The sequence below is a fragment of the Puma concolor genome, chromosome C2 (assembly GCF_028749965.1).
Source record: "Puma concolor isolate L17-30 chromosome C2, mPumCon1.1.hap2, whole genome shotgun sequence".
Lineage (NCBI taxonomy): Eukaryota > Metazoa > Chordata > Mammalia > Carnivora > Felidae > Puma > Puma concolor.
In genome coordinates this window covers 64,218,283-64,234,156 of record NC_141675.1, presented here as the reverse complement: position 1 = coordinate 64,234,156, position 15,874 = coordinate 64,218,283, and the positions used below count along the sequence as shown (strand labels likewise).

Genomic DNA, 15,874 nt, shown 5'->3' with positions numbered 1-15,874 from the left:
AAGCAGCCTAATATTGTGCAGATTTGCTGAACAGTGGAGTAGAACGACGGCTAATTGGAACTCTATTTGTTCTCTGTGCAGAAGTTCTGTGGACCTTATGTGTTTTTCCTCTTCGCTGGAGTGGTCCTGGCCTTTACTCTGTTTACATTTTTCAAAGTTCCGGAAACCAAAGGAAAGTCCTTTGAGGAAATCGCGGCAGAATTCCGAAAGAAGAGTGGCTCAGCCCAAGCGCCCAAAGCCGCCGTGGAAATGGAATTCCTTGGAGCCTCAGAGACTGTGTAAAGATTATCTGATTTGGGACATGAAAAGGAATAGAAAGGAGGTTGTGTGTTTTCAAATGACAGTTCTTTGAGAATGTTATATCTACATCTTGAAGGATTGTTTTCTTTTTTAGAGAATGTTTCTGTGTTCTTCTCAGTAATGTCATCAAATATTACCAAAAAAAGTATTTTTTTTTAAGTTAGAGCATCTATTTTTGATAGTAAGACTCTGTAATTAAGTAAACCAAAAGTCTAGCTCATTTTGCTCTCCCAAAGGGCAAGTACATTCTAATGTTGCTAGCTCTACTCTTTTTTTTTTTAAGAGGGGGTGCTGGGGAGGGGAAGAAAGAGAGAATCTTAAGCAGGCTCCGCACTCAGCACAGAGCCCAGCGTGGGGCTCAATCTCACAACTGTGAAATTGTGACGTGAGCCAAAATCAAGAGTCCGATGCTTAACTGACTTAGCCACTCAGGTATTCCCCCAGTTCTGTTTTTTATAACAAGGTTCTCCTGAAATGAAAGCTGTTTCAATATATCACGTTAATGCTTCATTAAGCGTGTAGCTAGAAACCTGAAGATGCAACTAATTTACATATTTGCATATGATTATGTTGGAATTTTCTTACCTATGGACCTCATACTAAAGATTTGGCTAGTGGCAATAAGGTCCGTGTTAAAATTGATAACCTTTCCTTTTCTCCCACTCAGCTTTTTTTCTTGCGTATTGAATTTATATTGTTTAATGTTTTATTTTGTATTTTCATGTGGAATGGTTTGTGAATATATTAAGATATGTGCATAAAGAAAAACTTTTATTTTTGGTAGGCTTACCAAATCTTTCAGAACTCAGGGAAAAACATTAGTTCCTTGGCTTCATTTTGTAAGATTAAACACTTGAAAAGAGTTTATTGGTCATGTAGCCTGGGTTATCAGTTAATATTACTAACTATTATAAACTATGTTAATTCTTTGCTGGTTCAATCCTTGGAGCTATATTTTGGTTTGCTTTTAATATTGAACACAGCCTGGTTTTCTGAGCTGTGTTTTTATAAAATACATCCAAATAGTGATTAAGTTGGGCATTTTTGTATCTCCTCAAATGCTAAATAAGTTACAGCAGCCTAAGGGAAATTTGAAATAAAGGTTTGCTCTGTTTGTTAAAAAGGATTTTCTGAATTATGTTTCAAGACAAGGTGAAAGAGGAGGTTGGAGGATTCCTCAATGGGGGCTTCTGAAACTTCCTGAATGTTCAGTTTCAGACTTCATCAAAATCCCTATTTACATTTCTGGTTAGATGATCATCCCTTTTGATGTTTCTTCTTTGTCATGGCAATCTATGGATGCTATCTCAGCTATTCTGTTGCTATTGCTAACATTTACTATGTACTGTCTATGTGCCAGGCACTGTCCTAAGTGCTTTTACCTATGTAGGCAAATTGGAAATACACAGATGATTAAACAGACTTTCACTTACAGTCAGTTTTACAACTATGGAAATACAGTTCTGATGGATACCAAAGGCTTAGCAGGCAGCTAAAATATCTCCAGGCTGTTTTCCCCACAAAGTGGAGTACTGAGTCAATCCTTTCAACGTTTGCTTTAATGTGCTTAAAAGAAAGGCACTTTTTTAAAGTACTTTTTATGAGTGGAGGGAAAAAAATGCAGAACACTAGTTTTTTGGTTTTGGTTTTTTTCCCTAAGTTGTTTACTTTTTACATAATTTGGCAGTCCAAACAACATAAAATTATTTCTTTTCACTTTGCTTTTTATTCCCTTTGGACCAATTTGGAATAAATTATTTTTACTTCAGACTTCAGGATACAGTTAAAGAGAGCTTAAATATTTCAGAAGATTTTTGTACTAACTTGTGAATCTAGGTAAAAATATGGGGACTCTGAACAGGGCAGGATTAGGGGAATGGCTCTTGTGTGGCTCTTGTCTGTTCTCTTGTTGGTGGTCTTTGAGAAGCCCAAAGTTACACTGATAAAGAAATTTAACATTTTTCTAGGTGATGAGTGTGATTTAATCAAATTGCTATTCCTGATCTCATTTACTAAGAAAAGTTAAGTTTAAATGAAGAACTCAAAAGATCACTTTTAACTTCTAATTGGTTATTTCAACTGACTCATAAACACCAGAAATTCAGAGCCTGAAGTTTTCTGCCTCAGAGAAACTGAAGTAATTTACAATGTTTCCCTTCCTTATTTTTTTCCTTGCAGAGATACAAGTGTGTTGAAAAGAAACCTTAATGTCAAGTAATCAGCAGTAAAAGCGTTGTAGCTGGACAAAGGAACTAGCTTCACATAATAGAAACTCCTAGGTCTTCAATGGGATACCTCATAACAAATACTAAAATTGGCCCTGATTAACTAGATAGAATCCAAGGGAATTAGCTATGAGTTTGAACATTTAATTTTCATAGTAGTCTATGACGTTTGTGGAAGTGTTTTCATACCCTAACGTCCTAACAAATGTGACTTTTCTCTTAGCCTGTTAGAAGCATGATTGCAGTTCTTGGTCTAGCCACTCACCTAGCTATTGCCCACTGCCATCACCTCAGTGAAAGGGACTTCTCTAACTTTCTCCTCTATGCAGTCAACACTGTGATGGGGCTGAGATACACTAAGACACTGCCCGCCTCCTCCTCCAGGAGCTCACAGTCTAATAAGCAGTTCAGGAAGACCAGGGTATGAATATTCCCATCTGTGCCTTTCGCCATGCATGAACCTTGACGTGGAGGCTTCTCTGGTAAAATGGGCACAGCAGTATTACCTACCTCAGAGAGCTGTGAGCGTTGTAGTAGAGTTCCTGCTACACAGGAGGTGCTCAATAAATGTTACCTAGAATTAGTATTCATAAAGATACTGCTAAGATAAAAGTTTGTCGTATACAAGATAGTTCCAAATTTTTCCTTTCTTTTTTTAAAGTTTTCCCCCAAATGTATCTTTTGAATATAAGAAATTTTATAAATTCAAGATAATATTTTCTTACTTCAAGCAACAATCTTACAATGACAGGGGAATGGTAAAAATTAGGGGAGATATTAGGCTATTCTAATTCCTAAACCCAAACATCATTTCTAAGTTGGTTATGAGTTTTTATTGTATTTTTAAAGTTTGATTTTGCCTAAGTTATGTTATTTTTTAAGAGGTCACTGTAATATTATGTCTTGGATAATACCAAGTACACAGTAAAATGCTGTCTATTTAAATGTAATTCAACAAGATTATAATCACAGGACAAGACCAAACCTTCTTAGTAAACCTCAAAAATTGCAAAAGTGTTGAATGTACACGTAAACCCGTGTGTGTGCATAAGCTACTTCTGGCTAGCTTATTAAAACAAACACATGCAGGAAATAAGGCAACATTAGGCGATATCTTGTGTTTATGGGTGTCCTAAGCAGAGGTGTTGAGTAAAGGATAAAAGAATATATATTTTTCTTTATAATTCTATCCATGACCACTCCAGCCATCTGCTGGTGTTTTTACTGCTTTCTAATTTGGTGCACATTAGAAAGAATCATAGTGAAAAGAGACTTGTTGTAGTTAGGGGTATATATCCACTAAAGTTTTATGTCAATGAATACATTTCTGAACGCTTAGTGTTGCTTCCTTTTATATTAAAAATAACTACATTTAAGAAAATAAATATTGGTTTTTCTGTATATCCTGTTTCCTTCTCACAATATTGTTCCTATTCTCATTTTAAAGATAATATGTGAGTTACTTTTTTTCATTTATTTATTTTTTTATTTTAGTTTTTTAGAGAGCACACAAGCTGGGGTGGAGGCAGAGAGAGAGAGAGAGAGAGAGAGAGAAAGAGAGAGAATCTTAAGTAGGTCCATACTCATCATGGAGTCCGATGCAGGGCTCAATCCCACAACACTGGGACCCTGACCCAACCTGAAATCAAGAGTCGGACACTCGGACACTCAACCGGCTGAGCCACCCAGGCACCCCTGTGAGTTACTTTTCAAATCCAAATTTTATTTCCGCCAGGCAATTGTTTCTATTATCATTGGTAGGAAAAACTAACCTGAAGGCCAGGTAAAAATAATTGAAGAGAAATAAATAACTCCCTTTGATAAAATAAAATAATTTTATTCAGTAAATATTTAGTTGAGCTCTCACTATGAATAAGACACTTTGTTAAAATTTTGTGAAAGACACAAAACTTGGAAAAAAAGGTCCATATCCTCAATTACTTGCATTCTCATAAAAGGGATAAAAGTTGAAAACAAATACAGTAAAAAGGAGAAAATAGAAAACAACTATAGTGGTTACTACATTTTTAAGTTGATATATAAAAGTTTTGTTTAAATAGCTGCAAATGATGTAATTTTTTTTAATATAGTATATATTGATATTTAAAATTGTTCTGCTTAGGGTACCTGGGTGGCTCCGTTGGCTAAGTATCAGACTCTTGATTTCAGCTCAAGTCATGATCTCCCAGTTCAAGCCCCGCATCAGGCTCTGGGCTGACAGTGCAAAGCCTGCTTGGGATTCTCTTTCTCCCTCTCTCTCTGCCCCTCCCCCACTTGCTCTCTCTGTCTCTCTCTCAGTATAAAGAAACTTAAAAACAATTTTTTAAAAATTTCTTTCCTCTATTTATCCAATGGAATTTAAATACCATAGTAATTGGTTACCACAGCCATTAAAATATATATGTACACATACATATGGGGTGCCTGGGTGGCTCAGTCAGTGGAGTGTCTGACTCTTGATTTCAGCTCAGGTCATTATCCCAGGGACATGGGGTCAAGCCTGGCATCGGGCTCCATGCTGAGTGTGGAAACTGCTTAAGATTCTCTCTCTGCCACTCTGCTCCATGCACATTCAGGCACACCCTCTCTCTCTCTAAAATATACATACATACATACATATATATATATATATATATACACATATATATTAACAGTTGGAAATTTTATTGCATTCTTCTCTATTCTCGTATTTCCTCATTTCCTCCAAAGAATTTCATCCCAAATAATAAATTTGTATGCTTTAAAATAACTCTGATTATTCTATTGTGAGTTTCTGCAACAAAAATATCTATAATTTGAATTTTTATGTTCAAAAATGTCCCATGTCTATGGAAAAAGCCCAAGTGTCCAACTGATGAATGGATAAAGAATATGTGGTGTATATACGTATACATATATATACATATATATATATATATGTACACACACACACACACACACACACAATGGAATATTACTCAGCCATGAAAAATTGGAATCTTAACATTTGCAAGGACATGGATGGAGCTAGAGTGTACAAGTCAGTTAAAGAAAGGCAGATGCCATATTATTTCACTCATATGTGGAATTTAGGAAACAAAACAGATGAACACATGGGAATGGGAAAAAGAGAGAGAGGGGGAAAACAAACCATAAGAGACTCTTCATGATAGAGAATAAACTGAAGGTTGATGGAGAGCGGTGGATGGGGGGTGAGCTAGATGGATTATGGGTATTAAGGAGGACACTTGTTATACTGAGCACCAGGTGTTATATGTAAGAGATGAATCACTCAAACCAATATTGCACTGAAAGTTAACTAACTAGAATTTAAATAAAATTTAAAAAGAAAAAAATGTTCCATGTTTATAAAGATCCAAACGTTTAACATTTTTTTCTGGATTGTGTTAACATTTATTGTTGTTAGTGGTACACAAATGATGAAAAAAAAAACCTGTGTTGCAGATTTTGATAGAATTACTAATTTTTATTTCATTTTTTTTTAACGTTTATTTATTTTTGAGACAGAGAGAGACAGAGCATGAACGGGGAGGGTCAGAGAGAGAGGGAGACACAGAATCTGAAACAGGCTCCAGGCTCTGAGCAGTCAGCACAGAGCCCGACGCGGGGCTCGAACTCACAAACAGTGAGATCGTGACCTGAGCCGAAGTCGGACGCTTAACCGACTGAGCCACCCAGGCGCCCCAGAATTACTAATTTTTAAAATCATTAATTTAGATTTCATCTCAGTGAAAAGCAGGAGTTATTTTTCAATCAGTTAAATATTAATGGATGGATATTTCATGCAGCTAAAATTAAAGAGTGATCAGCATAAATACTGTTATTACTCTGTTATTACTGATATATTAAAATCTTGTTTTCACAAATAATAATATAGGAATAGAACATTTATTCCATAAACTATTTCCAAATTATAGCCAAAAAGCACATAAAAATTGATCACAAAAAGAAATTTTAATAACCAGCTAACAGCTTAGTTGAACATTCTTTAATTTTGTTGAAATCAAACAAATTATATTGTGGAAGGATTTGTTATCCAGTTGTTATAATCATTCCTCATTTAGTTTGTGGGCAGTAAAACCAAAAAGGTTTTAACAAAAGACTATTAATAATACCATTGAATCTTTCACTTAAAGGCAACTTGCTTAATCTGATATACTGAGAAAGGGTTAGGAGAATTGAAATACTAATTTTACATATTTTCAAATATATAACAAAATTTCTCTGTTTTGTCACATGCCTTATATACATCAAACCATTAGAACTTGGATTTGGCTTATGAGCTTGTTCAACTCACGGAAAATATCTAACATAACCTAATGGGCAAATTTCAATTTTCATTGTCAAACTAATTTTCCAAATCAGATTTACTTTCTATTTGACTTAATTTTTCACTTCCCATAAGTACTCTCATACTTTTTCCTGTGACAGCCATCTCATGTTTGAATTCCAGTGCTTCCACAGGTAAATAGAGATTAGGCATGGATACTTGCCATAAGTCTGTCTCCTGCATTTCTCACAGATGTTTTACTTTCTTTACTTTTATGGGTCATTCCCTCAGGAGCAATACACTTTGAAAATAATTAGGTAAGTTCTGCTAAACAAAAGTGGTCATTATCTTGTCCTACAAAGCCTGAATTCAAAATATTCTAACTTGGGCCAAAATATACTATTTCTTATGCCACCTTAATTAAGGTAGGCTTCATAACTAAAAATTATTCCCAAATATTTTTTTGTTTGGCACCTCTAAAATCTTAACACTCTGGGACAATGCAACATAGTGAGAGTTGGGATCTATTGAGAAGGTTGATTATGAAAGAGGTATTTGGAAAGAAGAACTGGTTTAATGCACAGTAGACATGTTTTTGGGCACAAAAGTGTATATTTTGGCCCATAATAAGAGCTAAAACATGAAACTTTGAAAACAATTATTACAAGTTATTCAGGAACTAAATGTTGGGGTTGGAGCAGGGTGCAGAATAAAACTTAGGGAATCAGATGATCCAGACTCCAAACAACAGGAGTTCAAAAGAGGAAAAAACAAAATAGAGGGAAAAACTTATTAAAGATACCTTATACTGAAAATTTGCTGAGCTGAAATACAAGATGAGATTGTTCATTTTGTGTCAAATACAATCAACAAAACCCAAAATTTCACCATGAAATTTCCAAACACCAGAGATTAAGAGTACATATTAAAGCATCTGGAAGGGAAATACAGGTCACACACAAAGGAACAAGAGTCATAACAGCATGTGATATGTGAACAGCAACTATGGAAGCTAAAAGGCTGTGGAGCAAGGCCTGTAAAATTCTGAAGGACAATGATTTTCAACCTAGAATTCCATCCCCAGACATATTACCCATTAAGTGAGAAAGTAAAGATATTTCCAGAAATGCATGACTCAAAATATTATCTTTCTGCACCTTCTCTCATGAAACACATAGATGGTGTAGTCTACAAAACAAAGAAGAAAACCAAGAGAAAGAGTAAGACGTGGAATTCAGCAAAAGAGAAGAAAGAAAGGTAAATCTCAGGACAAAAGTCATGGGTGGACAGCTAGCATCAGGGCCAAGAAAGCAACTCATTCAAAGTGAAGTAAGGAAAAGAACATTCCGGGGGAAAATAAAACCGGAAGATTCTCTGATGCATTTGGCCATATGAAGAAAAATTTGGAACACTAAGGGAAAAAAGTGACAAACACATAGAAAACTAAAAAATGAAGATATGGGGCAATTATGAATTCCTGGAAAGAGAGTAGGGTAGGGAATGGCATAAAAAGGAAACATCATAGTACACTATTTGGCTTGGCAGTGAATAATTGCTTCCATAATTATGTAAAACTGGATATTGTTACAATTTTTGTTCCAAGTTAAATTTACAAGGTACTACCTCACAAGGCATATGGACAGAGAAGGTGAGCAAGTGTGAGGAAAAAAAGCTCAATTATTATCATAGTAAGTTGTCAACACATAAATCCATAAAGCAAAAAAATATTAGCATAAGCCAAGTGCTGGTAATTTTCCCTGTGCTCTTGCAGATCTGTTGTAACCCTTTCTAACCTGTGCCTCAGGAGACTGGTCTCTTCACACCATTGCTCATCTGGGTTCCTTATCTTTAACTTCTAGTTGGATTTGCTTAAGGGGACGTACTGGGGGAAATGGGAGGACAGAAGCAGTAAAAGCAGACTATTGGTTCCTGCAGCTTCCACCTGCCCACCCTTGGCTGGGCAGTGTCTGCATTCCTCCACCTATGGTCACAGATCCTGCAAGGTGGGCCCTCTCCTCCAGCTACTGTTCTTACTGTTGTCTGGTAATCATTCCTCTGGCATTGCCCTTCTAAATCCTAGAGTTGGTAATGGCGTCCTACTATTATTAGTTCCACTAATACAAGTCCCGGTGCTTTACCATCCTTCCTCCTTTGTAAATCATCTCTTCATTAAACTTCTTTAATCATCTCTTTTTCTGCTGGGACCCTGAACAATATAGCACATGAATTAGAACATGAACATTAAAGCTCTAAGGGATATTTAAAAACCTTTCAAGTGTTCATCTACAAGATTTGTGGGTGGAGAAGAATGGGGCAAGAAACTATGTTTTGTAGTTTTTAAAATATTTTTAATATAAACTTTGTACTATTATTGACCTCTGAATCATAGACATGCATTCTTTTATAAAAATTAAATAACATTTTAATTTAAAGTATTAAATCGACCTTCAAAAAGCTATATAGCACAAAAGTAGATGAGATTATATATACACAATATGTTTTAGACAAATGAGAGAGATCAAGAAAGTAAAAATGGGTAGAAAGAGAGAGAGATGGGTGAGGAAGGAGAGAGGGAGAGAAGGAGACAGAACAATGTTAACAGAGGTTAGTGGTTATCCTTGGGTGGTAGGATTTCAGACAGTGTGTGTGTGGTCCAAATCATCTTCATTGTGCATGTATATTATGTTTGTAACAGGATAAAAATAAATGTGAGGAAGTTAACCTTCTTTTATAAATAGATGGTGAGAAAAAGAAGAGAAATGGGTCTGCAATTTGAAAAACAATCAGGTTTTATTATAATGGGAAGTGTGTGAATGTGTTTATAGACTAAAGAAAAAGAAAAATAGAGAAAGGCTTTTAGGAAGAGGAAGAGGAGGATAAGCAAAGAGTGGGAAAGTTTGTTACAAAAATCACAGGTAGTGATATTAAAAAGGAGGAGACAGAAAGGTGAGAGAAAAATAAAAAATGAATAAAGATATGGAGATATTTGGGGACAAAGAGTAGAAAATTTGAGGTTGCTTGTATCAAATGAACTGTCCCTTTTCAGCAGAGAAAGTGCTAGGTGAGCTCACACCCTGAGCAGAAATCCAGGGGATAATTGGTACCTGGACTAACCCCAGTAAACCAACTGCACTCCAATGTTCAGCGTTGATTATTAAGTTATCAGATGAGTCATTCTGGGTAGGTTACATAATATTCTAAAGTTTCAATCATTTGCTCCTACGTAAAATTAAAGTGACGATGGCATGAATTCTGCTTAAATTACAGGATTTTTTTGAAGCACAAATAACTGTTTTTAAAATTTTTACCTGGGGGTGCCTGGGTGGCTCAGTTAAGTGTCTGACTTCGGCTCAGGTCGCTATCTCATGGTTCATGAGTTTGAGCCCCACATCGGGCTCTCTGCTGTCAGTGCAGAGCCCACTTCAGATCTTCTGTCCCCCTCTCTCTCTGCCCCTCCTCTGCTCACACTCTCTCTCTGTCTCTCTGAAAAATAAAAAATAAACATTACAAAATTAAGCTAGAAATCAATAACAAGAAAACTACTTAATAATACCAACTGCTGGAGGGGATTCAGAAAAACTGGAACTCTTGTTCACTCCTGGTTGGAATGCACAATTGTAGAGCCCTTTTGGAAAATAGTTTGGCAGTTTCTTATAGAGTTAAATATATACTTAACATAAGAACCAGCAATCTTACCCTCAGACATTTATTCAAAAGAAATAAAAACTTATGTTTACACACACACACACACACACACACACACACATGCTGCATAAATGTTTATAGTGGCTTTTTTCATAATCAGCAAAAACTAGAAATGCTCAAATGTCATTTAACTGAGGAATGGATAGAGAAACTATAGAATACGACTCAGCAATAAAAAAGAAAGAATGAGTGTAAAATGTGTTAAAAGTTAAACTGAGGCATATTAAAAATTTTAAGAGTTTATTTAAGCAAAAATCAATTTGAATTGTGAAGTACCAAAAAGATGTGGTTAGGAGTGTTCCATCAAGAGGAGCTAGGGGCAAGACTTTCATGGAGAAGACACAGAGACAAAGCAAATATTATTGGATTGGCTATAGGGTTGCTTTATTTGGGAAAGCCTAGTTGGCTGGTTGTGATTGGCCATCCTTAGATTTTGATTTCTTATCCTTGAAGGATTTACAGGCTTAGGTTTTGTTTGATCTGTTCATATAGGCTGCCAAGGCATTAAAGCCACTTCAGTCTAATGGCCTCCTTTAATTAATTTAACGCATGCAACAACATGGATGAATCTCAGATATAATAGGCTAAATAAACAAAACAAGACTCAAAAGTCTACATAATCTATGATTCCATGAACACAATATCTAGAAGACAAAAGGATAGGGCTAGAAATCAGATTATGGTAGTATTTGCAAAGGAACAGGGTTAATTTGTAAAGGGGCTGCGTGAGGGACCTTGGGGGAGTCATAGAACTGTTCTTTATCTTGATTGTAGTGGTGGTTTCCTGGACTATATATTTGTCTAAACGCACAGAACTATACCAAAAAGAGTGAATTTTATTGTATATAAAATTTTAAACATCCATTTAATGTTTCTTTAAAATTTGCATAAAATAAAAGGCAATGAACTTCTCAGATTACTTGAGGAGAGATTTTTTTTTCATGTTTTCTGGCTATGGTCAATTATCAAAACATGAACCCAAGCCAAACAATGTAAGCCTTGTTTATTCTGCTAACTCTAGGTGATTTGCAGCAGAAAAGGAATATGCCAATCAACAAAATCCAGAGATAATCCTAAAGCACAATTTTAGCTTCTCTTCACAGTCTCTGAGCTACACTCAAAACCTCTTTCGAGAACTGCCAAGGAGGCTTGATTGAGTTTCAGCATTATTTCCAGACCTCCCCAGGTGGAGCCATTAATAATCAGTGAAATGGCCCAAAAAGAGCACTGAAAGGAACATGAGTTTCAAAAATTTGCTAACTGCATCATCAATCTCTGAATGATTGAGAACTGAATATAAAGGCCATGGTACCGCTGCCCTTTCACACACCCACAACACTCTGAAGCAGCAATCAACCCTATAATGATGATCTCACGATATTGCATAACCCTGAGGAGACAAGGTGAAGCTGGCTCTGTCTGGAACTGTGTTGATTGTCATCCATCAATCTGCACAGTCAGGAACGTCTGTATTCAGAGCCTCTGACAACCAGTTCCAGTTTAGACTTGTTCCCAAGGGACACGGGTGATTATTTTTATCTGCTAACGTTATAGTTTAACTAATTCACTAATGATTAAGACAATTTTAAAGACTGAGCAGGCCCCACTAGCTAAATGGCTGCTGCACTTTAGTTAACATGCAAAAGGTGTCCGCTGCCTGCAGTTAGCTAATAATGCATTATAATTAATAGTACTCGGGAAAAGTGTCCGGTCAGCAGGAGCCCTGAGGTTGTTTTCCTAATGCGCCAAGATGATCTCCATCAGGCCTTCTCTTGTTTCATCAGATAAGTGATTGTGCTGTCCTTATTCTGATTCTTTTAATTCTGAGAGTCAGTTGGGTTCTGATTCCAAAACCTCACAGAATTTTCTTCATGAGCATTTTCTTGAACTGACATGTGGGTTGCTGTGGTGATAAAAGTGAATAACCACCTTCTTATTTACTCATCTCCAATTCTGCCTTGCAAAAAGCACATCTCAGCAGGAGGGCTTCAGCAAGCAACACCCAGGGGAAGTCAGGACAATGATTCATCCACTGCAGTATAGATTTCTTCATTTGCTTGCACTATCTCATGTTCTTCTCACATTGTTTTATTTTTTTTTTTTTTTACTTTCATTTCCTTGTGTATAGGATCTGCTTTGTCCCACTATTCTTAATTGGTGCTAAAAAGCCTATTTTGGGGGCACCTGGGTGGCTCAGTCGGTTGAGCGTCCGACTTCGGCTCAGGTCACGATCTCACAGTCCGTGAGTTCAAGCCGCGCGTCGGGCTCTTGGCTGATGGCTCACAGCCTGGAGCCTGCTTCCAATTCTGTGTCTCCCTCTCTCTCTGCCCCTCCCCCGTTCATGCTCTGTCTCTCTCTGTCTCAAAAATAAATAAATGTTAAAAAAAAAATTAAAAAAAAATAAATAAATAAAAAGCCTATTTTGTAGTTAGGGAAACCAATCTTGGATGTCCTAGACAACTATTACATCATCTAACCCTACTTTGCTGGAATAAGAAACAGATGATGATGAAATCAGAGCAGTTCAGTGAAAGCCAAGAAAATAACAACAAATAATAGCCTGAGAACATGGCCGAAGGCCCGTAGTCATCTCCTACCTCATTATTATTGTCAAATAATAACATAGAAATATTTTTGGAAATTCAGTGCCCTTCTCCAGATGCTCCTTCCCATCTCTGCCATCCTCCATTGCCCATCCACATTCCAGGGCAGGAGAGGGATGAATGAGGTGTCCCTCACACTATACATTCCAAAAGCAGAAAGTATCAAAATTATGTAAAGATAATAGAGCAGTCAGAAGGGGAAAAAATATGAGATGAGTTATATATATATATATATATATATATATATATATATATATAATATATGCTAGCAAGAATCATTGTTCTACTGGTTCTGCAATTATGTACATTTTCATTTTTTATCAAGTTAGAAGTTACACACAAAGAAAATCTCTAATAACTGGCATTGGATTAGCTGGTGGAGTCTAGTTGTGTTCTATGTGTTCTATGAATGTCAATCAGGTGTTGTTCGGGTCTCCTATTTTCTTACTGATAATTTTTCCTTTACTTGTTTGTGATTACTGAGAGAAGTATTGAAATCTCCAACTGTAACTGGATTTGCCTAGTTGTATAACCTGTGCCACCACCATAGGTCCTCCTCCCCCCAACATTTTTAGCCATTCTAAACTCTACTGTTATTATAATCACCATTTTAAAAATAAGGAAACTAAGGCAAAAGGAAGGCTAAGTAAATGTATGAGGCCACCTGGATTTCAAATTGAGGTAGTTTGACTCCAAAGTCCTTGCTCTTCACTCCCATGATATGCTGAACTCTGTCTCATCTGTGAATTTCAAGAGTGGGTAAGATGACTTTATTTGCCCTTTACAAGTTATTTGTGGCACAAGCCAATTTCTGGGGTTGTTCAAGCACCATCCCAGCCTCTACTCTCTCCCATCTCGACCACCATTCAACACAATTTTATCCTCCCTTCAAGGAGCATTGGACAGGACACTCTAAGGGTATGTTGTTAGGAGATACAGCTTTCAGTGGGTCAAAAGGTAAAAGACCTTGCTTTGGCATGAAGGGCTTTATGGGGGTTATGGCTTTCTTTCCACCTTCTCTCAGTTCTTAGCTACCTTAGCTTTATTCTCTTCCAGGATGTTGGTGTGGATAGTTCTGAGTCCTGCTTTTAGAGGGTCCCCCTCTCCTGAAGAGGCCTGGAGGTGGGGAGATAAAGCCAATACTACTCTGGGGTTCAGCAATTCACCTGCTCTTGCTTCTTCTTGTCATCATTGTGGTAAAACCTTGAGGTCTTACCTCAAAGGTCAACTATGGGGTATGGGCTTTGAAAAAGAGGCAATGAAGACCTATTCAGATTTGGCCTTATGCTAGAAAGACAAAAGGAGTCTTCCTGGTTCACTCACAGTTCATCTGGTTTAGCAAGACCAGGATGTCTTGGGGTCAACAGGACTTTCAGGGTCAAAGTTATACAGCAATGTGTAACTCCTAAAAAAGCAATGTGTATTCTCATAAAAGATGGCTTCTGTATATGAATCTCTAGGGAAGCTGTAATGGTAGATGGTTGGCCACCTCTATTTTCATCAGAGAAAAATTCAAACCATAAGATTGTCCATGGGAATGCAATAACTATTTCTTTTTTATTAAATAATTTTTTAATGTTTATTTATTTATGAGACAGAGCATGAGCAGGGGAGGGGCAGAGAGAGAGAGGGAGACACAAAATCAGAAGCAGGCTCCAGGTGCTGAGCTGTCACCACAGAGCCCAGCATGGGGCTTGAACTCATAAACTGTGAGATCATGACCTGAGCCAAAGTCAGATGCCTAATCAACTATGCCATCCGAGCACCCCTGGAATAACCATTTCCAACCAAAGAAATGTAAATCCTCATTCAGAATATGGCTAAAGAGCTGTTCTGTTGTTTGCCTCAGAGACCATTTTTTTTCAGAGTTGAGGGTTCTTCCAGTTTAGATTAGGGCAAACTTTGGATCCAATGGAAGGACAGCTGAAATCTGAGCAAAGACCAGTGCATTTGATATCTTGAAAGCAAGAGATGACCCACCATTCTCTTTAGTCAATTGAGGAAGGACTATGAGACCTAAGTGTTAAAATCAGTGTTACTGCCAAACTAATAAGACACTGGTCATAATATCAGAGTGGTAAATTATTTTACATGAGGAAACAGAGTTGTCAGGTAACCTGGGTGTATACTCCTGTTGACCTGACCTAACACGAAGGGAAGCTAAACCAATATGGTTCTTAGAAAGTGAGGGGAGTTGTTATGATTTAAGTGTCTAGTAGCATTAGGCTCTGAAATGATTTCAGATTGGAACATTCCTACTATAGATATGTTTGTATATTTATCAAGCAAGAATTATGGGCCTGGAGGGTCATCTGATCTGCACTGATCTACTATAGTAGTTGTAATAATAATAATAATAATAATAATAATAATAACAACAACTTGGTGAGCACTATGTCTTTTATAAAGATAAATATTCTCTCATTTATTCTTCACAACAACTTTATTCCTATAAAGTAAACAATATTACTGAAAAGGAAACCAAGATTTAGAGAGATATACTTGTTGCCTCGAGGATTTTGCCCTCGCAGTTTCCTTACCTGGAACACACATTTGTCAGTCACCTGATCATTCCTATTCATCCTTCAAGACTTAGTTCTAGTGTTCCCTACTCTCAGAAATCAGACATCTTCCCTTCTTGGAGCCTCTTGTGGGCTAGGCACCCTTCTTCTCTTTCTTCAGTTCTCTGCATTACCTCTGCAAAGTACTTGCTACATCATATTAAAATGTTCCTGTCTCTAAGGCAGGCTGTATCTTGTTATGACTAAATC

General features: G+C 36.8%; 1 protein-coding gene and 1 long non-coding RNA gene across 5 annotated transcripts in view; one reads left to right on the top strand and one right to left on the bottom strand.

Moving 5' to 3' along the window:
* The window catches only part of SLC2A2 (solute carrier family 2 member 2), a 34,364-nt gene extending 30,438 nt beyond the window's left edge, over positions 1-3,926 (top strand). For all 3 annotated transcript variants that reach the window (XM_025913174.2, XM_086674708.1, XM_086674707.1), the window contains one exon: positions 82-3,926. In XM_025913174.2, coding sequence (XP_025768959.1) covers positions 82-282 — 201 coding nt within the window. In that variant the 3' untranslated portion in view covers positions 283-3,926. The remainder of the gene's footprint in view (positions 1-81) is intronic.
* The window catches only part of LOC147577292 (uncharacterized), a 55,974-nt gene that overhangs the window by 6,417 nt on the left and 33,683 nt on the right, over positions 1-15,874 (bottom strand). Inside the window, exons 1-2 of one of the 2 annotated variants that reach the window (XR_015240119.1) lie at positions 11,858-11,993; positions 10,104-10,278 (exon numbers count right to left, since the gene is read on the bottom strand). This is a non-coding gene — a long non-coding RNA (uncharacterized LOC147577292). Of the gene's footprint in view, positions 1-10,103; positions 10,279-11,857; positions 11,994-15,874 lie in introns of those variants that run through there. The other variant, XR_015240120.1, reaches the window with a different exon arrangement.